The 27,971-nt window shown below is 40.9% G+C and overlaps 2 protein-coding genes across 9 annotated transcripts in view; one reads left to right on the plus strand and one right to left on the minus strand.

Moving 5' to 3' along the window:
- CEP250 (centrosomal protein 250) overlaps positions 1-276 on the minus strand; it is a 61,694-nt gene extending 61,418 nt beyond the window's left edge. For 3 of the 4 annotated variants that reach the window (XM_074212070.1, XM_074212069.1, XM_074212068.1), the window contains exon 1: positions 159-275. The gene's annotated coding sequence lies outside the window, so the exon portion shown is untranslated. Of the gene's footprint in view, positions 1-158 lie in introns of all 4 variants that reach the window. The other variant, XM_074212071.1, reaches the window with a different exon arrangement.
- GDF5 (growth differentiation factor 5) lies at positions 124-22,759 on the plus strand. Of its 5 annotated transcripts, none has more exons than XR_012473707.1 (3): positions 124-592; positions 3,239-3,920; positions 21,097-21,151. XR_012473707.1 is itself a non-coding variant. In XM_074212072.1 (2 exons), the coding sequence occupies exons 1-2, from the start codon at positions 19,009-19,011 to the stop codon at positions 21,963-21,965; spliced, it is 1,488 nt and encodes a 495-aa protein (XP_074068173.1). In that variant the 5' UTR covers positions 18,904-19,008; the 3' UTR covers positions 21,966-22,759. The 5 variants fall into 5 exon arrangements, 1 of the variants encoding a protein (XP_074068173.1); XR_012473705.1 differs by lacking the exon at positions 21,097-21,151 and adding an exon at positions 6,478-8,102; XR_012473706.1 differs by lacking the exon at positions 21,097-21,151 and having other exon boundaries at positions 3,239-3,464; positions 3,802-4,435.
- Positions 22,760-27,971: the final 5,212 nt, after the last annotated feature.

Consider the following 27,971-nt stretch of genomic DNA (forward strand, 5'->3'; position numbering starts at 1 on the left):
CGGTCCCCGGCGGCCCTCCCTGCCGGCGGCGCGAAATGCATGGCCCTTGGCCTGGGCGGCCCCCGGCGGGGCCCGAAGTCGCCGCCGCCCGCCCGCGGCTCCCCCAAACGCGGGCCGAGCCGTTACACGCGGCCCCGCCCCGCCCTGCCCTGCCCTACCTCGCCGTGCCCGCTCCCAGCAGCCTCCGCGGCGGAATCCACGGGCCGGCGCCCTCCTGCAGGGAGGCCCGGCTCCCCTCGGGCCACGGCAATTCGGGGACGCGATTGGAGCAGGCCCCGCCCCTCCTGCCCATGCCTTTCCCGCCCTTTCGGCCCCTCGCAGAGTCTTCACCTCTGACCTCCCACCCCGGCCCGAGCATGACTGCGCAGGCTCCGGAGGAACGGCGGCCATGTTGGGAGCTTGCTAAGGCGCCGTCTCCCGGAGCGCAGAGAGCCGCCGCCGGAAGGCACCTTTGAAGTAGAGGTTCTGGCGCGTCCCTAGCATTTTTACAGATGAGGATCTTGAACTCATTAGAGTGGGAAACGGCCTCAGAAGGGAGCAACTGTGGCCAACAGGGCCCATCCCCGAAGCGCAGACCCCCGCCCTGATCCAGGTTGGCCCACTGCGCCTGCGCCCCGAGGCTGACCCCGCCCCTCTCCCCGCCCTTCCTTACTCCGGGGGTCTGAGGCCGCGGGGGGGGGGGGGGGAGCCTCGGATCGTCTCCCCCAGGAACGAGTTTCCACGCCGGAAAGTTCTCGTCCTGCTTTCGGGAGGCCTCAGAGGACTTGACCCCACCGGCCTTGTCTCTCTCACAATGGGTCTTTGCGGCCCCCCTCCCCCCGAGATTGGGGTGGGAAGACAAGCCCTTCCTCTCCCTGAAAGACCATGAACTTAAGCGTTTTCCTATGTTTTATTGCTTTTTTTTATTTTGCTAAATAATTCCTAGTTACACTTTAAAATTTTGAGCTCCAAGTTCTCTCCTTCTGCCTATTGAGAAGGCAAGTATCCTATCAGTTAGACAATGCAAAACATTTCCACATTAGCCTTGTTGGAAAAAAAAAGATAAAGCGAAAAAAAATGCTTCTATTCTTACGTAGAGTTGAATCAGTTCTCTTTCTGAATGTGGATACCATTTTTTTTTAATCAAGAATCCTTTGGAATTGTACCCCAGTATCTTATATAAAATGAGAACAAGAATCCCTACCCCACAGGATAGTTCCACAAACATTTAGTACCAGCTGATTCTCAGGTAGTGGTGGTATAGAGGTGACTCTTCATGACTGCAAGCTCTCGCTAGTCCTGCAAATTGGAAAGGTTTCAAATAACTGCCCCCCAGGGTCAGCTAGAAAATCTTACCAAAACTCTGTCTTGGAGATTTTAATTCTTTCATCTCCATAACATATGCATCTCCTCACCCCACCCCCACTCCAAACACATTGTTGTTCCTCTCCTAGCCCAATATTTCTGGAAGACCCAAAGATCTTGTCACTCCATTCCCTTTTCTCTAACCATCTAACTGACAATCTCCCCACCAATTTACCTATATATACTCTTTCCATAATGACACCACAACCTCTAGTCTAGGAACCATGACTAAATCAACTCTACCATTATTCCTGAAAGGGGTTTTCAGTCTATTCCTCAAATTCTTTACTCACATCCCAGCAGTTTTTGGCCTCTCCTTAGACACCACTCCCCTATGGGTGTTGCTTCCTATTAGAACATAAGCACTTTTTTTAAAATTGCTTTTTGAATTTTATAATTTTTCCCCCAATCTCGCTTCTCTCCCTCCTTCCCCCACAGAATGTGTTGAGAGAGAAATCATATCCTTAAGGAAAAAATAAAATATAAGAGAAAAATTACATAATAAGATAACCTTTTAAAAAATTAAAGGTAATAATATTTGGTCTTTGTTTAACCTCCACAAGTCTTTCTCTGAATACAGATGGTATTCTCCATCACAGATACCCTAAAATTATCCCTGATTGTTACACTGATGAAACAAGCAAGTCCATTAAGACTGATCATCAACCCCGTGTTGCTGTTAGGGTGTACAATAGAACATAAACACCCTGAGAGCAGGTAATGTCTACTTTTGTATTTGTGTCCTCTTTACTTGGAACAGTGCTTGGCTCATGGTAGGTGGCTAATTTATTTTATCATTCATTCAAATTCTAGCCTAGCAACTGTGCTTTAATTGTCTTCAGAAGGTTTGCTGTCTGCTCTGCCCATAGCAGCTCAAAAGGTTATATGGCATGGAAAGGTTATTCAGTATCTGCACTGTTAGAAGAAGTGTCTGTGTGTGTGTGTGTAGGAATAAATACATAAGGTCTGAAATTTTCACTGTGTTAAGGAAGAGAAATGGAAAGATGAAAAGTGAACCAAGCTACAAAGGAAGGAGTCCAAAAACATCTTGTCTGAAAGAATGATGGCACTATCAATGAAGTAAAGGGAACTGGGAGAAATGACAAGTGTAGGAAAAAAAGGTGATTTCAGTTTGCACCATATTGAATATGAAGTATAGTAGGACCCCAGGCAGGTGGGGATTTAGAACTCAGGTTCAGAAAAGAAATAAAGGCAAAGTACAGAGATTTGATATATCCACATAGCAGTGACAAATGAACCCATGGGAATTTTTTTTTGAATTTTCTTAGAGGAAAAAGAGCCTTAGACTTGGATACCTATATTTAATAATATTTTTGGGAGCAGCTAGGTGGCACAGTGGATAGAACACCAGCCCTTGAGTCAGGAGTACCTGAGTTCAAATCTGGCCTCATACACTTGATAATTACCTAGCTGTGTGGCTTTCAGCAAGCCACTTAACCCCATTGCCTTGCAAAAAAACCCCCAAAAACTAAAAAAATAACATTCTGCAATGGAGAATACTATCTGTATCCAGAGAAAGAATTATGGACTTTGGACAAAAACCAAAGACTATTGCTGTCAAATTAGAAAAAAAAGCATTATATTATTATTTAATTTTACTATGTCATAGTTTATTTTTCTTCCTTAAGGATATGATTTCTCTATTATCATATTCAACTGAGATCAATGTATAACATGGAACCAATGTAAACATTAACAGAATGCCTTCTGTGGGAGGTGGGAGGAGGGAAGCAAGAATGGGCAAAAATTGTAAAACTCAAAATCTTTCTTAAAAAGCAAAAGAAAATAATATTTTTGGATATGTATTTCCCATTGCTCTCAAAACTGAACCTTCCTTTCTATTTAACCTGGTTCCACTTTTTCCCAACACCAGGCCTTTGTAGATATTGTCATTGTGGATATCTAAAATACCATAGAACTCTAGAGAAGCATGGAAAGAATTAGACAAATGGATGCTGAACAAAGGGAGCAGAACCACAAGAACATTGAAACATTGACAACATTGTGAGGTGATCATTTTTGATGGATGCAGCTCCTCTCAGCAGTTCAGAGAGGACAACCCTGGGAGTTCTGTTATAGACAACATCATCTGCATCCAGGTGAAGGAAACAAAACAAAAACTACAGAATCTGAATGAACATATGTTCACTTTTTAAAAATTTCTCTTGTGTTTTTCCTTTCTATCCCATGGTTTTCTTTCTTTTCCCTTAATTCTAGTTCCTCATACAGAAAATGACTAATATGTAAATATGTTAAACACAATTGTACATGTACAAGATTCAGTAGATTGTTTGCTGCTTGGGGTGGGTGGGAAAGGGGAAGGTGGAAGAAAATTGAGTAACTTATTAATGTGAATGGATGTTGAAAAACTTCCTTAACATAATTGGAAAAACAAAATACCAATTGAAAAATTTAAAAAAGTTTTAAATATCAAAGAATTTCAGAAAGGACCTCAGAAGTCATCTGATGTAACCATGAACTGGAATCTCTTCTACAACAGTGAGGTGCCAAGCTGAACTAGACATGGGACCACTGTGCATAAGGATCCCTGTAAGGTGAATATTGACTCAGTTTTAAAATGCAATATTATTTTTAGTTATTTTGTTAAAAAATTTCCCAATTACATTTTAATTTGCTGTACAAGGACAGAATATTTGACACTCTGCTTTATATTTCTGAAAAGTGATTATTCATCAATTTTGTGCATTCCTTATGGGGTTCCCATTTTGACTATTCAGAATCTCTTAAACTTTGAAACTAGCCCCTGATAAGACATACCTCACCATTTTATACTTCTGAAGTTATTTGAATCAAACTATAAGACTTTAAATTTATCTCTATTAAGTTTCAATTTACTATACATAGACACATTTACTAAGTTCAGCACAGCAAAATCTTTTTGGGTACTGACTCTAGCCCTTCCAGCTTAATATCATCTGCAAATTTGGCAAGCTTACCATTTCTGCCTTTACCTGTATCGTTGTTAAAGGTGTTATAACAGCACAATGCCAAAAACAAACCCCTAGTTTACTCCACTGGAGACTTCTATCTTAAATAAAGTCAGCTCATTCATGACCACTTTTTCAACTGACTCTTATCTAAACTGACCTAACTACAAGTACTGGGGCCTAAATCTCTCCATAAGTATGGTATGAGACACTGTCAAATGCTTTGCTGAAGTCCTGTCTTATATCTTTGGCATTCTTCTGACACTCTTGGTTCAGTTATTTTTCAATTGTCTCTGACTTTGTGACTTTGGGTTTTTATTGGCAAAGATACTTGAGTGGTTTGTCATTTCCTTCTCCAGATCATTTTACAAATGAGGAAACTGAGACAAACAAGGTATAGTGAATTGCCCAGTGTCACACAGCTAGTAAATGTATGAGGCCAGCTTTGAACTCAGGAAGAGGAGTCTTCCTGATGCCAGGCCCATCACTTCATTCATTGTGCCACCTATGTGTCCTTGACAGTTTAACAGTCCTGTAAAAAAGGAAAATCAGATTCGTCTGGTATGACTTGTCCTTGATGAAGTCTATAATTAACATCTGGTGGTGTAGGAGTGGTTTCACGTGACCTTGATCAGGGTCATCCCTTGTAAGAATTTTGAGATGTACAAAGTTTTGTCTTTGCTATCTGTCCCCGTCTCCCCAGTGCTCTCAGATCATCATGAAATGTCAGAGCTGGCAGGAAGTTTAGAAATTATTGAGTTCTCCCCCTATTTTACAGGGGGAAAAAATACTGAAGTCCATGGAAGATAAGGAATTCTGTCACAGTGACAGAATCAGAACCAGAATCCAGGTCTTTTTGATTTCCCTTCAAGGGCTTTTTTCACTATATTACACCTTTAAAATAGGTGTGAGAATATTTTCATGGAGAGGTAGGATGATCTAGTAGAGAGAGGGCTAGATATGGAATCAGGACCCTTCAAGTCTCACCTCCAAAATACTTTGCAAAGTGGTGTGTAAATGTTATTGCTAAGCTGTTCCCCAAGCTTTCCAGTTTTCCCCAGGTAGTATCTTATCTTATAGGAAGCTTCAGATATGTGCTTACTGTCCTGGGTCCTGTGAAGTGAGACCTGTTCTATACTTGATAACTGCATACGAGTCTGATAAATTTGTATTCTGAGTTGATGGGTTCCTCTTCTCCTGTTCTATGGGTCCATCCATTTATCCATATCAACTCCCCCTTACCCACTCAAAAAAGACTTGCCTTCATACAGAGGATTTCTGAAGATGTGCTTTAATTGAAAGGAGCTGTTATAATAAGTAGAATTTCAGATGGGAAAGACATTTTTAAGAAGGTAGCATTTTAGGAGCAGCTAGGTGGTGCAGTGCAAAGAGCACTGGCCCTGGAGTCATGAGGACCTGAGTTCAAATCCAGCCTCAGACACTTAATAATTACCTAGCTGTGTGGCCTTGGGCAAGTCACTTAACCTCATTGCCTTGCAAAAAAAAAGTGGCATTTTAAGCACTTCTCATTTTGAGCAACTTAAAAAGACATCCCAAAGTCTATTATGTATAAAAGAAACCATTTGACCACCCTTTAAACCTAAATCTTTCTGGATTTCATTGAAAGACCAGTAATAGGCCCAACCCAAGCCTCTAAACCACATTGTTTAGTATTCTTAGCTTAGAATAAGTGTAAATAACAATTGTTTTCTATTCTGGCCAGAAACTCCGAATGCTTTCTCTGCCCAGACTATATTTTTGGACTATCTTTTGTCTCAGCTTTTGTCTATTCCTTAGTCACTAAATGGGCATAGCCTCGGACAAACTCAGATGTGGGAAAGACCTTGACTGAAAAAGACCTAGGTCACCTACTGTATCCTAGACTCATGACCGGTCTTCTTTAACTTTGTCTTGCCACCTGATTGCTCATGACTCTGGAGGAGTGAAACTGATGACATTGTGCTCTTTGCCTCCCTCAGATCTAATTTATGTGCAAGTCAGCACATCATACTCTTGATGTCATTGGTCCTCTTCAAGATCAACAACAGCTCGTCTATGTTTGATCATTTAAACTCATTGAAGGCAGTGAGATATTCTTTTACCACCTTCTCACTTATCTTGGATTTCAATTTCCTTGAAACTACTTTTGTTCTTTCATTTCCAGTCAACAGATCATTCATCTTGGAAGAGAAAGCAGAAGCAAAATAAGATAAATAAAGTTGTGTTTATGCACTTGCCTAGAAGAATTAAAATTATAGATTAATATTAAATTCTTAAATTAAGATTAAGAATTTATAGTACCTTACATCATCTCACACCTATTATATTTGCCAATATGATCAGAAAGATCTATGTTCAATGTTGGAAGGGATGTGGGAAATCTGGGACACTAATATATTGTTGGTGGACTCATCCCACCTTTCTGGAGAGCAGTTTGAATTATACCCAAAGGGCAATAAAAATGTGCATACCCTTTGGTCCATTAATACCACTACTGGATCTATGCTGTGAAGAGATCATGAAAAAAAGTAACACATCACTTGTATCAAAATATTCATAGCAGCCCTGTTTGTGGTGGCAAAGAATTAGAAATTGAGCAAATGTCCATCAGTTGTGGAATGGCTAAACAAATTATGGTATATGTATATTATGAAACACCATAGTTCTATTAGAAATCCAAGATGGATGAGATTTCAGAGAAGCCTGGAAAGACTTGCATGAACTGATGCTGAGTGAGATGAGCAGAACCAGAACATTGTACATAATAACAGCAACCTTAATGAATTTACTCATTCCTGCAGTGCCACAACCAGGGACAATTTTGGGCTATGTGCAATGGAGAATACCATCTGTTTCCAGAGAAAAAATTATGGAGTTTAAACAAAGATCAAATTACTTTCAATTTTTTTTAAAAATGTCTCATGTACTACATAATTTTGCTATCTCTAATATTTTATTTCCTCCTCAAAGGATATGATTTCTCTCTCAACACATTCAATTTTGATCAATGTATAGCATGGAAACATGTAAAGATTATCAGATTGCCTTCTGTGGGGGGGAGAAGAGGGAAGGGAGGGTAGGAGGAAAATTGTAAAATTCAAAAACCTTACAAAAAAATGATAGGTAGAAACTACCTATAGTGCCAGGCACTATAGCAACTGTCAAGGATATTAAGAAAATAGAAAACAGTCTATGCCCTCAATGAAATCACATTCTAATGGGGAAGAAAAATGTGAAAATAGGAGATATTGAAAAAGTTAATTTTTACAACCTGTGCTACTGACCAAAATCTCAATCTGTAATTAAGAATTATGAGTTTGCAGGCACCTAGGTAGTGCAGAGGATAGGGTACCAACCCTGGAGTCAAGAGGATCTGAGTTCAAATGAAACCTCAGACACTTACTACTTATCAACTGTGAGACCCTTGGGCAAGTCACTTGACCCCATTACCTCACAAAAGAACAAAACAAAAACTCCCCAAACAACAAAAAAAGGATTATGAGCTTTTATTATTATTTTAACAAGCAAAGGGAGACAGATGATTAGAATTTGGGAAACCTGGTTTGATATCTTTGTGAAAAACTCATAGGTTTCTGGTATTTGTTAAATATTAAATCAAGTACCAGATAAGTATCTTCTCCTTAACAAGATAGCAATGTAAAGATGACATATTTGTGAACAAATGTTTAACCAGATTTACTGGCCACCAGAAGTTTTAATGATTCCCTTGTTTCTTTAAATGTATAAATTCTCTCTCTCTCTCTCTCTCTTTCTCTCTCTCTCTCTCTCTCTCCCCCCCCCTCTCTCTCTCTCTCTCTCTCTCCCCCTCTCTCTCTCTCTCTCTCTCTCTCTCTCTCTCTCTCTCTCTCTCTCTCTCCCTCCCTCCCTCCCTCTCTCTCTCTCTCTCTCTCTCTCTCTCTCTCCCCCTGCTCCCCTCCTCTCCACTCTCCTCTCTTTTTCTTTTTCTCTTTGTTCAAGAGGGTCATCTTGGATAGATGGCTGGCAACCTCTAGGTTTCTTGGTAAATAATAGAGAATAAATCTTTGCCTTTCCTAACCTTTCTATTTACAGACTATTATTATTATAGTTAATAATACATACAGAATAGATGGAAGTTAATTTCAGAGATAGTACTGGTAGCCTCCTGAAGAAAGAGGGATTTAAACTGAGGCTTGAAGAAAGCCAGGGAACCTAAGAGGCAGAGATAAGGCAGAAGAACATTTCAGGAATAAGGGACAGAGGTGATATTTGAGGAACAGCAAGTAGGGCAATGTGGTTGTTTGGCAGAGTGCATGGAAGGGAATAAAATATAAAAAGATGAAAGGTAGGAAGGAATCAGGTTGTGAAGAGTTTTAAATTCTTAACAGTGACTTTATATTTGATCATGGATATAATAGGGAGCCCAATGGAGTTCATTGAGTAGGAAGGTGTTATGGTCAGACATACCTTTAGGAAAATAACTTAAGGAGGCAGAACAATGGTGGAGTAGCAGAAAGCAGAGTACTCTCACCTAGACCTCTTTTTTCCCACCCTGTCCACACACCACTTATTGTCTCTCCCTGAAAAAGTTTAATCTGTGAACTCTTCAGGCTTGTGAAATAAAAATCTTGAATTCTTTTAGCTTCAGGGCTAGTCATGAATTTCACTTTCAAGAGCCCTCATCTTTATGATCTTTATTTCCCACACATCATGTGTACACTGCAGACTTGGTTTGACCAGGGACACATTGAATAGAACATTCCAACAACTGAGCAAGGAGAACTGAATCGGTGCAGGAGGGCAAGAAGAGTTATCAGATTCATATGGAGGACTCCAACCTTGTATAGAATTTAGAAACACCGATTGGCAGCTTTGTCATTATTTAGTTACAGGTGACAGATTTAGGGTGGACTGATTAGGAAACTTGTGCCTAGAGGGAGTCTTCCAGAGTAAGGATCAGTTGCTGAGCTAGGAAGAGTTCAAGTTGCTCAGACACTAGGAAATCAGTAGGATCTTCGTTCCAAACTCCTACTGCTTGAGTCTATTGTAGAAAAACAAGTCAGGAATCCTAGACTAAAGCAGAGCCTGTAACTTCAACATTTTGAACCTACAGAGCTTTCTAGCTGGCTAATTGTGGTTGAATATAATAATATATTGAAATAATAATCAGGACAAACTCACAGGTCATTTGTTCAGACCCAAACTGAGGTCAAGAATTTGAAGATCATGAACAAAAAAGGAAGTGATCAGACTTTGTCCTGTATCAGAACACTTTAGAAACACTGAAAGCTTTCAAGTCACCAACCTGGATTGTCTTTGAGGACACAATACTGGAATAACACAATATTCTCCCCAGAAATATAAAGAACCAGCCCTGACATAGGTTAAATATAAACTTCAAAGTTAGGAAATAAGCTGGAAGAATGAGCAAACAAAAAAATCTTACCATAAAGTTTTATTATGACAGGGACTCATAATTCAACCTTCTACAAGCAAAGTCTCAAAAAATGCAGCTTGGTTACAATATCTAAACAGAATTTCTGGAATAGATGAAGTAATAGCTTAAAAAGAGCTGCAAAAATTTTTTTAAAGTCAAATGAGAATAGTAGAGGTAAAAATGGGAAAAGAAATGAGAATAATAGAAAAAAGACATGGAAAAAATAGTTTGGAACAAGGAATGCAAAACCTTATCCGAGGCAAAAAAATTCTCTGAAAATTAAAGTGGATCAAATTGAGACTAGTGAGTCAATGAGACATGAAATATTACAATGAAGTCAAAAGACAAAAAAAAAACATCTGTTATCTATAATTGAAACGTGCTGGAGTGAGAGAATTGAACACTTTATTCATGGATCTTGCAAGATACGATGCACCCCCTAGCGTGAGGCACATCGTGGTACAATACTATCTGTTACATAGTCTTAGAAACCCTTTCCCCTCTCACCTGGATTTTCATAGGCTCTCGGAATTCAAGTTACAATCTAAGAGGTCCATCCATCCCATGACATTTCCCTAATATGATCCCCCCCCATCATACAACGCATATTATATTGGGTGTTTTTATATTTTTTCAAGGCAAATGGGGTTAAGTGGCTTGCCAAAGGCCATACAGCTAGGTAATTATTAAATGTCTGAGGTCGGATTTGAACTCAGGTACTCCTGACTCCAGGGCCAGTGATCTATCCACCTAGCCACCCCAACACATATTATGTTGATGAACCTCAATCATCACAGGGGGTGTGTGGGATAATATTCAAGTACCCAACTGTGCAAACTCAGTTGCATTAGGTTGAAACTTCTAGGTCAGCCTTGACTGGTTGGGGACTGGTTTCTTCTAATCTTGGGTCTGTCATCTCTGGAATGGGTTTAGAAGAACTCTCCCAGTTTTGTGACTAGCTGGGGCCATTCCCCTTTTGTAATGGATTTCTTAGGCAACCTCCACCCTGTGGAGATCAATAACACCCCACAATCCTCACAATATCATATAGTAATGCCAGGGAAATTGGTGGTGCTGTCATAAAGATGAGAGTTCTTGAAAGTGAAAAATTCACAGACTAGCCCTGGAGTAGAAAAGCTCAGAATTTTTATTTCACAGGCCAGTGAATAGCTATGCTATTAAATACCTTCATTGAGGATGAACATGGCATCAAGGTCAGCTGCCACACTGATGGCAAACTCTTCAACTTGAAAAGGCTACAAGCCAAGACCAAAATAGAGGGAATATTAGTGCATGATCTTCTCTTTGCAGATGATTGTGCACTCAATGAAGCTGAGATTCAACAAAATATGGATCAGTTCTCTGCTGCTTGTGATAATTTTGGCCTAACAACAAGAAGAAAGCACAGGTTCTCCAACAGCCAATACCATAGCATCCATATGTGGAACCATTGTTTACAGCAAATGGAGAAATTATTGTGGATAAGATATTTATCTTGGAAGTATACTTTTCAAGGAGGTACATATTGACAATGAGGTTGACACATGCATTGTCAGAACTAACTCAGTATTTTAGAGTTTCCTTAAGAAAGAGTGGGAGATGGGGGTGGTTAGGTGGTGCAGTGGATAGAGCATTGGCCCTGGAGTCAGGAGTATCTGAGTTCAAATCCGGCCTCAGACACTTAATAATTACCTGTGTGGCCTTGGGCAAGCCACTTAACCCCACTGCCTAGCAAAAACTTAAAAAAAAAAAGAATGGGAGAAAAATCATTATTGACTAGAGAAATGCAAATTAAAACAATTGGAAGGTACCACCTCACATCTATTAGATTGGCTAAAATGACAAAAAAGAAAAATGATCCATGTTGGAGAGGATGTGGGTAACTTGGGACATTAATGTATTGTTGGTTGAGTTGTGAACTAATTCAGTCATTCTGGAGAGCAATCTAGAACTATGCCCAAAACACAATAAAATTGATTTTACCCTTTGACCCAGCAATACCAATACTAGGCCTATATCCCAAAGAAATCATAAAAAAAAACAAAAAAGTCTCACATTCAAAAATATTAAAAGCAGTTCTTTTTATAATTGTCAAAGAATTGGAAATTGAGGGGATGCCCTTCAACTGAAGAATGACTGAACAAGTTATGATATATGAATGTTATGGAGTACTAATGTTCTATAAGAAATCATGAGTGGTCAGACTTTAGAGAAGAATGGAAAGAATTACTTGAACTGATGCTGAGTGAAGGGAGTAGAACCAAGAGAACATAGGACACATTAACAATTTTGTAAGATGATCAACTATGAAGAATGCAGCTCCTCTCAGTAGTTTGGAGATCAAGGCCAACTCTGAGAGACCTGCTATGGACAATGTCATCCATATCCAGAGAAAAAAGTCACAGTCTGGATGCATACTATGCTCATTTTTTAAAATTCATTTTTATTTTCCCCCTTTCCCCCCTTTATCCATATTCCCCAGTATTTTGTTTCTGAGTACCACCCCCTTCAGTGTGTTTGCCCTCCTATATCACACCCTCCCCTTTCTTTCCCCTTTCCCTTTTTCCCTTTTCCCTTCCCTTCCTTTTATTTCCCCTTTCCCCCACCCCCCCTTCCCTTTCTCTGTCCCCCTCCCCTTTTCCCCTTTTTATGCTCACTTTTTAAAAACTCCTTTTATGTTTTTCCTTCCTTTCCCATAGTTTTTCTTTCCCCTTAGTTCTTTTTATTTATTTTGTTTGTTTTTGCAAGGCAATAGAGTTAAGTGACTTGCCTAAGGTCACATAACTAGGTACTTACCAAGTGTCTGAGGTCATATTTGAACTTAGGTCCTCCTGACTCCAGGACTGGTGCTCTATCCACTGTGCCACCTAACTGCTCCTCTCCTTAGTTCTGATTCTTTTTTCACAACACAAATAATATGAAAATATCTTAAATAACATTGTACATGTATAACTTTTAACAGACTGTTTGCTGCCATGGAGATGTAGGGAAGAAAGGGAAGGTAGAAAAATGTGGAACTCATAAATTTGCAAATTGATGAATATTGAAAAATTACCTTTACATGTAATTGGAACAATAAAATAAATTTTCTATTAAAAAAAAGAAAGTTTGGAAGAGTTATTAGACTGACTAACAAACTGAAGATCTTCGGAGCTGTTGTGCTGACCTCATTGATATATGTCTATGAACCTGGATGTACTAGCACCATGCCATGAAACTAGATCACTTCCCTTTATATTATTTTAGAAAGATTCTGAAGATCACCTGGCAGGATAAAATACCAGACACAGAGGAACCTTTCTGAGCTAAACTATCAAGCATTGAAACATTACTGAAGAGAGCACAACTCCAATGGACTGGTCACATTGTTCAAAGGCCAAACATAAGCTTGTCAAAAAGTCTTATTTTGTGGGGGATACACATAGGGCCAAGTGTTCATGGGGGGGGGGTGGGGGGGTCAGAAGGAGTGAAACCAGGGCACTCTGAAGGTCTCTCTTAAGAACTTTGAAATTGATTGTACAGTATATAGAAATGCTGATGATGTATATGGGTTTATTTTATATTCTGTAACTTATCTAAAGTGATTTAACTCTTTAAAAGTAATAATTATATTAATTTTTTGTTACACAAAGCATTATACAAACAGAAAGGACTGCCCAGAATGGTGTGCCGTCAATAGAGAGAGAGTGTTGTGTTCTATGAGCAAGGTTGAATTGAAGCAGCTCAAAAGAAAGGTGAGATGTGTAAGTTAAATGTGCCCACCCCAGGTATTCATGGACCATTTATGCCTGTCCTGTGGTAGAGCATTCTGAACTTACATTGTTCTGATCAGCCATAATAGAACACCCTGTAATTTGTCTCTAGCATAGTGATGTTGTTTTGAACTTCTTTGATAACAAAGGACAAGAACCAATCATATATCCCTGGGTTTGTCTTGGCAAGTAGACTCCCAAGTATTTTATAATGTCTGTGATTATTTTTTTTAATTTAGTAGTATTTTTTTCCAATTACAAGTATAGTTTCAACATTCATTTTTTTAGGTTTTTTGCAAGGCAAATGGGGTTAAGTGGTTTGCCCAAGCCACACAGCTAGGTAATTTATTAATTATGTCTGAGGCCGGATTTGAACTCAGGTTCTCCTGACTCCAGGGCCAGTACTCTATCCACTGTGCCACCTAGCTTCCCCTCACCATTCATTTCTGTAAAATTTTCTCCCCTCTTCCTTCCCTCCCTCCTACCCAAATCAGTAAGAAATCTGAGATGTTATGCATGTACAATCATTTTAAACAATTTCCATATTAGTCATGTTGTGAAAGAAGAATAAGCCTAAAAGGGAAATACCATGAGAAAGAAAAAAAAAACAAATAAAAAATTTTTTAAAAGTGAAAAAAGTATGCTTTGATCTTCATTAGACTCCATATTTCTTTCTCTGGATATGGATGGCATTTTTCAATCAAGTCTTTTAAATCACCATATTGCTGAGAAGAGCTAAGTCTATCCTAGGTGATCATTATACAGTGATGCTGTTACATGTACAATGTTCTCTTGGTTCTTCTGACTTCATCCAGTATCAGTTCATGCAAGTTTTTCCAGGTCTTTCTGAAATTTGCCTGTTCATCCTTTTTTATAGAACAATAGAATTCCATTTTATTAATATGCCACAACTTGTTCAGCTGATTCCCAATTGATGGTTGTCTCCTCAATTTCCAATTGTTTGCCAGTTTCATTATTTTAAATGAAATTTCTTTTTCTATCTCTTGCTGCTGGGTTTTATTAGTAGTATAAAGAAATGCTGATGATGTATATGAATTTATTTTATATTCTGCAACTTATCTAAAGTGATTGTTAACTTTTTAAGAGTATTAACTTAGTTATATTAATTTTCTGATATACAAAATGGTATACAAACAGAAAATGTGGAATCTCTTAGGATAGTGTTGAATTGGAAGTCAGAAAGATGAATTCCAATCCTGCTGCTGATATTAACTATGTGGGCATGGACAAGACACTACCTCTTTGAACCTCAATTTTCTTCTTTAAATTGGGGAATAAAAGTATCCACCTAATAGGTTTTTGAGGCTCAAATAAGATAATATATGAAAGTATATTATAAACTTTAAAACACTACATAAAATCAATAATAGTTATTAATAAATGTTTATCGATTGATAGATTGTCTGAATCTCTTGAAGGTTGTATTTTTTGTTCTTTGAGTGTCTAGCCTGTGCCATCTAAGTCAACTGATGGAGTTATCAGGATATAAATCAAGGATTCTTTCCAGTTGACTACCTAGCTATGCTTTTAAGGAAATTTTCAGTGCTAGGTTCATTTTATATCCCAAAGACAGAAAGAGGACCAAGCTAGGGAGTAAAGTGAGGAACCTGCAGGATGAAGTTATAGCCTCTGTTTTCTCCTATGTAAAATGGGCATGAAATTTACTGCCCTTCCTAATTTATAGGGCTATAGAGATTAAGTAAAATAACAATTAAGGAATGATCTATAAAATGTCACAAACTTAAGAGTGTGCAAAAGAACAACTTATTCAGTGATGGTGGCTGTCTTATTGAAAGAGTCTTAAAGAACAATAAAGTTGAGGCTTAATATAGTGGGAATGGTGGCACTATCTTGTTAAAGCACCATCTTCTTTTTACAAACAAATAATAAAAATAAACACAAGTACAACTATTTGCGATCAGATTTTTTGTGTTGTTTTGATTAACTTTTTGCAAGATTTTTTATTTTGTTTTTGTTGTCTGCTTTATACAAAATTTATTAATAGAAAAATCAAATGTAAGAATTTACTATTATTTTCACGACTTGCATTTCAGACAGAGTGACTGCTTCCCAAGGCTTCCATGCTCTGCCTAGAGTTAGACATTAATATTGTTGACATATAAGAGAGCCGTAGGGGGAGACAGAGGGGGAACCAGAGCTCTGGGTCCCAGTAATTAAAGATGTCGGCACTGCCAGAGGCAGCATCTGGTTGCAATTACCAAAGGGGACAGAAGTGATTAGTCACCTTTTTAGTAAGAGCCAAATGTGTCCCTTGGGTATTTCCCCTGAGAGTGCCCCCCACCCTGTCCCCATGCCTTCTCCTCTCTCCCCCTCCCCATGCCTGAAAGCCCTCTCCCCTATGATAATGTCCTATGTTTTGAAGGTATTCAATGTCTCTAGATCCCTGTGTGTTGGAGGGGGTGAGAGAATTTTTTCCAAGGAGTCTAAGAGCATAATATGTGAACTCCATGAGTTCTCCTATAGCCTTCAGCCTTCTTAATGTAACTTTTCTACTATGGACTTCCTGCATCCTTTGTTCTGAAGTCTCCCTTATCCCTTGTTCCAAGACTTCACAGATCTTTTGTTCCCTACTGGTCCCATTTGTACCAAGGGCTAGGGCACTATCTCTTTTTTAATTAATAGTATTTTAGTGTTTATATATATATATATATGTATATATATATATATATATATATGTATGTATATATATATATATATATATAGTGCTCAGTATTCATTTTTGTCAGATTTTGAGTTCCAAATTTTTCTCCTTTCCTTCCTTTCCTTCCCCTCCCCAAAATGGTAAGCTATCTGATATACATTATATTTGCACAATCATGTTAAACACATTTCCATATTAGTCATGTTATGAAAGAAAAATCAGAACAAAAGGGAACAAAGTCAGAACAAAAGAGAAACAAAAAACAAAGCAAAGTAAAAAGGTGAAAATAGTATGCTTTGATCTGCATTCAGATTCCATAGTTCTTTCTTTGCACGGCTTTTTCCATCACAAGTCTTTTGGAAGTCTTGGATCACTGTACTTCTGAAAAGAGCCAAGTCTATCACAGTTGATCATCACACAATGTTGCTGTTACTGTGTATAATGTTCTCCTTAACTCAGCATCAGTTCATGGAAGTCTTTCCAGGTTTTTCTGAAATCTGCCTGCTCAACATTTCTTATAGCACAATAGTTATTCCACAACATTCATTAATCATAACTTGCTCAGTTATTCCCCAATTGACAGGCCTCCCCTCAATTTCAAATTCTTTGCTTCTACAAAAAAAGCTGCTATAAATATTTTTGACGGGGGTCCTTTTCCCTTCCACATGATTTCTTTGGAATGCTTTCTGATACTTTCTTTCTTAAAAATCGTTGCATATTTTTCCCAATTACATATAGAAATATATTTTTTTGTAAAATTTTCTTCATCCCTCCTTTTTCTCTCCCTTTCCCAAGATGGTAAGCAATCTGATATTGAATACCTTAGGATTTAATAAAAGTTTAGGTCCTGGATCTTACTGGCAGTAACAGTGGAAGACTCGTTTCTCCAAGAACAGCTAGAAATTGGAATAGTATGAATAGAACCATTCTTTTTTTTCTTTCCTCATCTTACTGTAGCTTCTCCTCTAGCCTTCACCTCCTCTGTCCAAAAGCCATGAAGCTCAATGGCTAAGATCAATGAATTTCTAAACTAATGATCTCTTGCTGAGTTTGGGGCACCTGGTAAAGTTTCGATTCTTTGATTTCCACCATCCCCTTATTCCTAGAAAAAATAAAGCCGATATGTTCTTTAGTTGTAGGCTCTCAGCTCTCAGCAACTTAAAAGATGTGGAAAAAAAAGTTATTTAAGGTGACGAACCATGAACACACACACCTGCAGCTAGGTGGTTTCAGTGGCTAGAGTGTTGTACCAGAAGTCAGGAAGACCAAGTTCAAATTCAGTATTAGATACTGACTCCTTGTATGACCCAGGATTGGGAAGATAAAATGAACCGCTTTGCAAACAAACTTTGGAGAGTCATAGAAATGCCCACCATTGTTATTACTATCATCATTATTTTCGTTGTCATTATTATTATTATTATCATCATTACACCTGGACTAGAACCGTATCTTATTCATCGAGCTTCCCATCTCTGTCAGACTGCGGTGTCCTGATCAGCATCCGCCTCAGCTTCCAGGCAAGTGCCTGGTTTTCGAGTTGTTTGGGTTTTTTTTTTTTTAAGAAACACCTGAATTTCGCCCTAGATCTGTCTGCAGAATGCCGAGGGGCCGCTCAGAGTCCTGGTGAACGCTGCCTTTGTCCTGCAGGGGTCACTGCCGCTCCGGCGCTGCCCAAGCCCGGCTCCTAAAGCAGGGCGGTCAAGTCCGCTACCCGCCAGGGAGTTGGGCGCAGCCTGGGCAGACCGTCTCCACCTCCGTCCTCTGCGGGAGCGGGGTCGGCAGGGATGCCCGCACAGGGTGGACATTTGGGGACCCTCTAAGTTCTTTCTCGTGGGACAGAAGGAGGCTTATCTGTCTTCAGGTCACCGCAAGTTTATTAAAATAAGAGGAGCTGTTGGTAAATACTGCTGGGTTAAGTGCCCCCTCCGTTAGGCCCCAGACTCAGAGGCTGGCTTGTAACTACTTTAAAAACACTCCAAGGACTTGACTTTGAAAACCCAGACCCCCCTCGCCCCCTCCCCCTTGGTGGCTTAAGACCCGTGAATTGCTCTCTCCCCCCGGAGGGGCCGGCTCTGCACCCCCGAGGTGGAGCCCCTTGAGCTCCTCTCAAGGATCCAGGACTGCCCTTGGGCAGGAGGGTCCCACTGAGCCGCCCCCCACCCCCTCCCCCAGCCCACTGTGAGTCACAGTCCGTGAAAGGGCAGAGACGACTTTTTTTTCCCCCCTTCACATAAATATATCGTACTTAAATTAGTTTAGACAGCATGACATCAGAGAGTAATTAAATTGGTTTTTGTTGGAATTCCGTTTCCAATTCCTGAGTTCAGGTTTGTAAAAGATTTTTTTTTTCACTGAGCACCTGCAGGCGTGTGTGTGTGTGTGTGTGTGTGTGTGTGTGTGTGTGTGTGTGAACTATTTTCACTGGAAAGGATTCAAAACTTAAAAAAAAAAAAAAAACTGGAGCCCAGAGGCAGCATTACGCCATTCTTCCTTCTTGGAAAAAACCCTCAGACTTAAAACAAGCCTCCTTCAAGTCCTCCGTCAGTCCTGCAGGAGGAAAGGGGCGGTCGGCTTTCTCCTTTCAAGAACGAGTTATTTTCAGCCGCTGACTGAAGACGGGCGCGCGTCTGGAGACGAGAGCGTTTCCACTATGGGACTGGATACCGAGGCGCAAGAGGCAGATTTAAAGAGTCTCAGCCCGAGGAGGAAGCCCTGCCCGCCGCTGCCGCCGCTGCCGCCGCCGCTGCCCCTCAGGTTCCCTCCCTTTCATGGTCGCTCCTGCCAAACCAGAGGTACCGCCGCCGCCGCTCTCCTTGGTGCCATTCAGCGGCAGGTTAGAGGATGAGACTCCCAGGACTCCTCGCTTTCTTGCTCTGGCACCTGACTTGGTTGGACCTAGATCTTATCAGCACTGTTCTGAGTGCCCCAGAACTGGCACAGAGAACCTCAGGGTCCAGACCGGGACTGGCCAAGGCAGAGGCCAAGGAGCGTGCCCCACCGGCCAGAGGCAGCTTCAGGCCGGGGGGACATGGCTTCCATGGGGCAGCCACTAATGCCAGGGCAAAGGGCAGCGCCAGCCAAGCTGGAGGCCTACTACCCAAGAAGGAGCAGCCCAAAAAGATGCCCTCGAGATCCGGAGGTCCTGAGCCCAAGCCAGAATTCCCCCAGGCGAGGCAGGCGGGAGCTCGGACTGTGACCCCCAAAGGGCAGCACCCTGGTGCCAAGGTTCCTCCAAAGGGTGGCCCCAGTTCCAGTACCTTCCTACTGAAAAAGGCCAAGGAGCCAGGGCCCCCAAGCGAACCCAAGGAACCATTCCGACAGCCCCCTGTCACACCCCATGAGTACATGCTCTCTCTGTACAGGACGCTATCGGATGCTGATAGGAAGGGAGTCAATGGCAGCGTGAAGCAGGAAGCTGGGCTGGCCAACACCATCACCAGCTTCATAGACAAAGGGCAAGGTGAGAGGCAATGCTGACCCCAGACCAAAGAGGGATGTCTAGGGGAGTCTGTTTACCTCCCCGCATACCAGTTACACAGGCCAGAGGGTACTACTGTCTTGTATTGTGGCGCAACTGGTTGTGTGAGCTACATGCATCTGATCATAGAATGTCAGAGGAGGGGACTTTAAGGTTCATCTAGTCCTAGGTCTCTCAATTGACAGAGGTAAAAAAAACTGAGGGCAAGAGACTTGCTGCAGCTCACAGTGAATTAGTTGCATGAGCTGGGTTGAGAACCCAGGTATCCTGTTTCTCAGTTCCTTTTTCTTCATTTGCATGAACAGTCCTCCCTTAGTTCTAGATGAAACTAGTTCAGAGGTATGTGTTGGGAAAATTGAGGGGAACAGGGGATTCAGTACAGAAGAGGCGGAATTTCAGCTCGGGGATGGGATAGGAAAAAGAGTATCATCAATGAATGAGTACTCTTGTTCTAAACAAAGCTTTGGTAGTTGGATACTTTCATCCATAACCCAGGAGAACATAGTCTCTCCTCACTCTTTGCAACTGAAGTGCTCAAAATCGTCTCTCAATCTGATCATTTAACTCTCTGTGACCTCATATAGGTGATATGCTTTTTTTTTTTTTTGAGGGTCTTGGCTTGTCCCCATATAAAAAAAAAATAAGGGGGTTGTACTAGATTGTTTCTGAGGTCCCTTCCACCTATGAGTTTCTAAAATTCTATGATTCTTAGAACTTCTACTCAAGTACATTCTGGGAGGGAGTTTGGGGAAGGGGAAGAACATACTCATTAAGGACTTGATGTTGGGGGGAGGAGGTGAGACTGAGCCAAGCTCAGTGGCAGCAAGCCTGGATGGGGTGGGGGAGGTAGCCTGGCTGTGTGCCCAGTTAGGGAAAGCTGTGATTCCTTCAGGAGTCATAAAGTAAGTCCCCATGTCCCTTAGCACTGAAGTTGCTCAGGGAGGGGAGATGAGGAGTTTAAAAGTCCAATTAGTCACCTTCTGGGCCAACATATGAATACTCCCTGGTGGCAAATTGGTGTTTAGGAAGGATAACACACTTATTCTGACACATACAGAAACTCTGTCATAGATGCCCATCCTTTAAATTGGTCATCTATATTTATTCAATGGGAACAACACATATGGTTCACACTCAGAGATGTTGTCTTCAGCACAGTTAGTTACGTATTTCTCTCTGTCTCCCATGAGACACACCTGCCTATAGAATGTGTTTACATAGAGGGCATCACACATTTGCTTGCATGGATATGCCCACAATAGACATGTTAAGGTATTTGAGGCTTAGTAAATTCTCTTCATCCGTACACTCTCAGAATGTGGGGTCCCTGCTCCTGTCCTTGTGGAGAACACATTTAGTGGTTTTCTTAGATTCAATAAAACTTTCCTGTAAACTACAGAGAATCTCTGCAGGAGCATCAAGAATGAATGATCCTGTTTCTTTCTCTCTAGATGACAGAGGTCCAGTGGTCAGGAAGCAAAGGTATGTGTTTGACATCAGCGCTCTGGAAAAAGATGGGCTGTTGGGAGCTGAGTTACGGATCCTTCGGAAAAAGCCCACAGATGGGTCAAAGACTGCTATCCCTGGGCGGCCAGCCCAGCTGAAGTTGTCTAGCTGCCCTAGTGGCCGGCAACCGGGCATCTTGCTCGATGTACGTTCTGTGCCAGGTCTGGATGGCCCCCGTTGGGAAGTGTTTGACATCTGGAAGCTCTTCCGAAATTTTAAGAACTCAGCTCAGCTTTGCTTGGAGCTGGAAGCCTGGGATCGAGGACGTGTCATGGACCTACGTGGTGTGGGCTTTGACCGAGCTGCCCGACAGGTCCATGAAAAGGCCTTGTTCCTGGTGTTTGGCCGCACTAAGAAACGAGATCTGTTCTTTAATGAAATTAAGGCTCGCTCTGGCCAAGATGATAAGACTGTGTATGAGTATCTATTCAGTCAGCGTCGGAAACGGCGGGCCCCACTCACAACACGTCAGGGCAAGAGACCCAGCAAGAATCCCAAGGCCCGTTGCAGTAGAAAGGCACTGCATGTTAACTTCAAGGACATGGGCTGGGATGACTGGATCATTGCACCCTTGGAATATGAGGCCTTCCATTGTGAAGGACTCTGTGAGTTTCCCCTTAGATCTCACCTGGAGCCCACGAACCATGCTGTCATCCAGACTCTCATGAACTCCATGGATCCAGAATCTACTCCCCCTACCTGCTGTGTACCTACCAGATTGAGTCCCATCAGCATCCTTTTCATTGATTCTGCCAACAATGTGGTCTACAAACAGTATGAGGACATGGTTGTTGAGTCCTGTGGCTGCAGGTAGCAGCATCACTCCTCCAGCCACCCACCCTTTTCCATGGTCATGGCCACTGTCACATGGGCCTCTCTTTTCCATCAGAATCCTAATTCTCAGGACCAGTGATGGGCTGGGGAGCTAAGAGCAGTTTGGTAAACCTCATTTTGCCCTTGGAGGAAGGATAGTCCTTCCAGGGTCTCTTCCAATTTCCCTTTTCATGACTCTGACTAGAGAACCCCGCCCCCCCCCCCACCCAAAGAGTATCTCTCCCAGAAGGCATGTTCCCATCTGAAGGATCCCTCCCACCCAATCTAAGTATCTTCCAGGCATGAGAGGGTCCGTCTCAGGAGGCACCAGCATCAGTGCTGCTCAGACTCCAGAGACAGACTGTGCCTTAGAAGTACAGGCTCAAGGGTGATGGAGATATCAGGAGTTAATTTTCTTCAGGAAGTACCCTCCCACTTCCAGACTCAGTCTCAGACATTCCACCAATACTCTCTCCTCAGTCTCAGGAACCCCTAGGGAAATCTGACTGCTTCCTGGGGTCTGCCTGGAAAGATAGCATTGGGTCTGACTCCACAGACATATAGAGTGTACATTGACCTTTTCTATTTTTGGCTTGGCAGAAAGAGGAGCTGCAATGGGCAAGGGTGGGGAAGCAGGGATGAAGGTTTGGGGGAAGCAAGAATGAGATAAAAGGTATTAAGTTGTTATATTATTAGATTAAACTGTACATTGGCCAAGATAAAGTGCAAAAACACGATTTACAGCTATGACTGATTCATTCCATTCTTTTAAAGGTGATGTTTCCTACATTCACAATCCGGGTTTGGAGGAGATGAGGGGAAGTTGCTTTTGTCTCCAGGTGAAGGGGGGGTGGCAAGGATGGTTGTTTCTCCATTTCCTCCCCCAATCTGAGCTGCAAACTGTCCAGAGAAAGGACTGGGCCTGGTCGCTCCTCTCTGACCCCATTTCTTCTGTTCCCAAAGTTGTTCTAGATGAAAGCCTGGGTGAAAAGAGTTATCTTTCTATTGCGTTTTCTCACTAATGTTCCTCTGCTTGATCATGTTCTTTAAAAAAAAAAAATTTTTAAATATGGTGGGGGGGAAGTGACAACTTCATATATTGACCAGGAAGTTTCATCCTCAGCATTAAATCCAACCCTTGTATATCATGTTGTTACTGCTTCCACATTTAAGATTAATAACCCTTTCTGCCTTTAACCTATAAAGGGTTTCTGGGATATAGGCCTCCCTCAAGTATGGGGCCTCCAAAATATATATGCCCTCTTTGGCATGAAGACTCAAAAGATATGGGATATCCTCAGTTTGGAGGATCTGGGACATTTAGACACCCTAAAATGTGGGAAAATCAGGAATGTGGTACATATCATATTCAAGTATGGAGTCTTGGGAATTAGGAATTGACAACCTAAGGTAAGGAGATTTAGAATGTGGAACCTTCCCAAACTTAGGAATGTGGGTTTCTTTTAGATGCAGGAACTTGGGATATAACCCTGTCAGGAGTACTGCAGGGTTTGAGGGCTCCCTCAGGTTTGAACAATTGGGATTGTCAACTTCCTGAAATGTGTGGAATTTAGAGATTTGGTATTCCCTTGGGGTGGAAAATTGGAATATGGAGATTGGAAGATGAAGGAAAATCTTAGGTTGAGGACTTAGAATGTGGGGCGTCTTCAGGAATGGGAACTTAATGATACGGTGAGCATCAGAAGTGGGACTGGGGTTTTAGCCACACAGTAATTCCTATCATGTGACCCAAACTCTTATCTCCAATCCATGGATATGCTCAAGATTCTCCAAAGCTGGGCATTTGATCCCTGGCAGTGGCGGGGTGGGGTGGGGTGGGGGGGGTTCTTATCTGAATCAAGTCTGCTGTGAAAATTTCCACATCCCTGTTCCACAGAATGCTGTCATGCCAGAGAAGGGGTCAGGAAATGATGTCATAAATCTCTAATCCTTGCTACTGGTGAGATCTGCCTCAGATTGGTGGATTACTTGAATTTAGGAGGTATAGCCTGCTAAACCAATTCAGTGTCTACAATAAGTCCAGAATTAATATGGTGAGTCCTTGAGAACTGGGGGGCTTCCAGGATACCAAAGGAGAGGCAAACCAGTCTAGGTATAAAATGGAGCAGGTCAAAACTCCAGTGCTGATTATTAATGGACCTGCGAGTGGCTACTGTACCTCTATGCTAGGCAAGCTAAGGAAGCTCCAAAAACAATAAAAGACCTACAGAGAAGCTGTTCTTCTGAGAAATTAACACTTGGCTAAGGAACATGAGTTTTCATCTTGGAGGGTTAGATTGATTTTTGTTGAGGTCAATTCTTAATCTGGAGTTATTGGAGGAAAAATATAGAGAGACTGTATTGCTGGTCCAGCTGGGGCAGAGTGGGGATTGAAAACACCAGGGACCCAGAGAAAAGTGAAAGGCCAGGGAAGAGCAAATGAATTATTTGAATATCTATAGGAAATCTAGAGATCAAGTAAAAGGGAAAGTATGAGAGCCTGGGATATTGGGCAATAAGGGAGTCCAAGGGGAAGGAGGGCAAAAAATCAAAGATGTGAATAACTTTCAGGGACATCCATGTCTTGGGCAATAATGTCTCCAAGATTCCATGGGAAGAACTAGAGGATGCTTTATATTGAAAAACTTTAGCTTGGAATCAGGAAACCAGAATTCTAAATTCTGACTTTGTAGCTGACTAGCTGTATTATCTTGAGCATATCATTTACTCTTTCTTATCCTCAGACTCCCCATCTGTAAACTGAAGCATCGGGACTAGATTGTGCCCAAGGGCTTTTTTTAAGCTCTGAATTTTTGTTTTTTAGGATTCTAAGAGAAATGATCTCAGAGGGGGTTGTACATGGGCACTGAGAAGTTGCCTACCCTCTGGAAGTACCAAAAGAAGACTCAGGGAGGGGAGAAGATAGTCACACAGCCCTCACTGAATAGTTGAACAAGATGGTCTAAAAATGAGAAGGTTGGTAGGATCTTAAAAATGAAGAATAAAAGCCTTTCCCCTTTCTACTTCTTCAGGATCCCTGGTATAAATCAACTTAGCCTATACTTGGATATCCTTAGATGCCATCAATACTTCATACAACCTCACTTTCCAAGAGGATACACCAGATGACATCATTCTCCACTAGTTTTTCTTTATTCCAGTCTTTTATTTCTTAGTTTTATCCCACACCTGAGGCCTTTCTCCCTTAGGGATACAATCTGGGTGTCTGAGGTCTAGCCTGGAAACTAGCTAAGGATGACTAGGACCAGAGTCCTTGGTTGGAACTTTGAGTTAACTTCCATTCTGGGGCCTCAGTTTCTATATCTCAAAGAGAGAGATAATATTTCTAAAGACTTACAGGGTTATTATGAGGTCTTGCTGAAACAAGGTCATTTGGAATATAACTGAAGTTTCCTCTCTGACCAGAACTTTATGTTGTAATTCTTTCACAACTTCATCATCTTGGCTATATAGTCATACAATTTTAAGTCCCTTGTTCCTTTGTATTTTCTATCAACCTACCTTCTCCAGTACTGATACAGAAATGCTACTGGAAGAATTCATGAAACCATTTGTCCATTATAAATTTGTGTTATTCAGCCCCCAACATGTCCTCTACTGCTACAAGGCAGTCTTTTTATTTATTCTTATTGACTCCCAAATATAACAGTCTACATTGGGAATGCATGGATGAAAGTCCACTGGAAAGCAGATGCAGGATGTCTATTTTCAAATTATGAAAAACAGTTGAACAGTCAATTCATTGTATGCATATATGTATAATCTTGTACACATGTTTATGTATGCACATAACACATGTATTATATATGTATACTGGGCCCATAATTGCACAGAAAAGATGCATGTGTGGACATCGCACAGGACTTTCAATAATCCTGAGCTGTTTGCTGCCATAAAACTCACCTTCTTTTTACAAAAGATTTTATTTATTTTGAATTTTACAATTTCCCCCCAATCTTGCTTCCCTCTTTACATTGGTTCCATGGTATACATTGATCTAAGTTGAATGTGATGAGAGAGAGAAGTCATATCCTTAAGGAAGAAAAATAAAGTATAAGAGATAGCAAAATTACATAAGATAATGGTTTTTTAAAAAATTAAAGGTTATAGTCTTTGATCTTTGTTCAAACTCCGCAAATTCTTTCTCTGGATACAGATGGTATTCTCCATCGAAGACAGCCCAAAATTGTCTCTGTTGCACTGATGGAATGAGCAAGTCCATCAAGGTTGATCATCACCCCCATGTTGCTGTTAGAGTGTACAGTAAAACTCACATTTTTAATACCAATCTACTCCCAAATATGGTTGTGAATCATAAAACATCAAGACATAAGAAAAATTAAATGACAAATTACTCAAAGAGTAATGGAAAGATATATGGTAGGCTACAACATATTACCATTAATAACCTACACTCAAGAAATGGAATAAAATATATAATCATGGACATATATATGAAAAGCAAAAGGGGTGCTTTGGCCATGCAGAAAGAGTGAGGTATGTGTGTGACTCTGGGCAAGTCACTTAACCCTGATTGCCTCACCAAAAAAAAAGTTAGGGGATGACAGATGAGTACTTAAAGAGCTACTCTGAGACATAAAAAATATTAATTTAAACAAAGTAGGAACTTTCATAAGTTGGATAGAACCTTTACAGAAAAACTTTCATAAGAATCATCTAGGATGAGAAGGAAAGAAAGAGTTGCAATCTGAATAAGTGGATGGAATGTACCTACTTGGATATATACAATCATGAACCTGTTAAAGTATTAAAGTACTGGCTTCCTATCAAACCCTTTCTATGATTATTCCCAACTTTTCCTTTCTGTTCAAACTTCCAACACGAATTCATCAACTTTTTTCTTAGTGGATGACTTCAATTCCTAATTTACTTCAATTGAGACCATTTAATTCAGACTCCTTTTAATTTCCCTTCAGACAAATTTCTCAAAGCTTCAGTCTTTGTCCTGTTTCTCTTCTTCCTTAGGTAGTACTGTTTGATGGAGATACCAAATTTGGAGTTCAGAGGAGCTGGGTTTCAATCACAGTTCTTTTAGTTACCACCTATGTGACACTGGGCATTTAAACAGTCACCTAGGTGGCACAGTGGGCATAGTACAGTACCTGAAGTTGGGAAAACCTGAGCTCAAATCTGTCCTCAGACATTTGAAAATAGGGTCTGTGTGACCCTGAGCAAATCATTTAGCTTCTGTTTCAGCTTCAGCTTTTTCATTTATAAAATGAGGTTAATAATAGTATCTATCTCCCAAGTTGTAAAAATAAAATGAGCTATCTATAAAGTACCTGTAAACCTTGAAATATTATATAAATGTTAGTTATCATCAGCATCCTCATTGGATCTCAGTTTTTTAACCTGAAAAATGAAAATTAGTCCTTGTCTTATAAGGTGCCTTCCAACTCTGAATCTATGTTGCTCTATATTTCTGATCTCAAGGGATGAAGTGAATTTCCTCTGCCATGTCTAATTCTTCTGTTTGTATGTTTTTTTAACCTTGTCCGCCATCTTCAGGAATTTGCTTAATCCTTCAATTCCTCTCCCTCAAGTTCCATCTCTCTCTCTCTCTCTCTCTCTCTCTCTCTCTCTCTCTCTCTCTCTCTCTCTCTCTCTCTTTTATTTTGCAAGGCAATGGGGTTAAGTGGCTTGCCCAAGGCTACATGGCTGGGTAATTATTAAGTGTCTGAGGTCGGATTTGAACCCAGGTACTCCTGACTCCAGGGCCGGTGCTCTATCCACTGTGCCACCTATCCGCCCCCTCCATCTCTTCTTTATCCCAAATCTGTTCCTGTTTCTCCCCACCCCCCCCAAAAAATTTTTTACTTTAACTGCATGGTCTTTTCACCTATTTTCTATCTTTCTTCTTTCACTTAAAAAAAAATTAAACATTTCCCTAATGCAGTCTTCACTCTCTACTGTTTCTTCAAGTCTCTATAGCCTTGCTTGAGGCTTTTTACACCACCACAGGAGC

This window comes from Macrotis lagotis, chromosome 1 (genome assembly GCF_037893015.1).
Source record: "Macrotis lagotis isolate mMagLag1 chromosome 1, bilby.v1.9.chrom.fasta, whole genome shotgun sequence".
NCBI classification, from domain to species: domain Eukaryota; kingdom Metazoa; phylum Chordata; class Mammalia; order Peramelemorphia; family Peramelidae; genus Macrotis; species Macrotis lagotis.

Bases quoted from the DNA above. Each gene is read 5' to 3' on its own strand.
- GDF5 (XM_074212072.1), top strand. From the start codon at position 19,009: ATGAGACTCCCAGGACTCCTCGCTTTCTTGCTCTGGCACCTGACTTGG. The intron at 19,628-21,096 runs GTGAGAGGCAAT...CTTTCTCTCTAG, and splicing joins CTTCATAGACAAAGGGCAAG to ATGACAGAGGTCCAGTGGTC.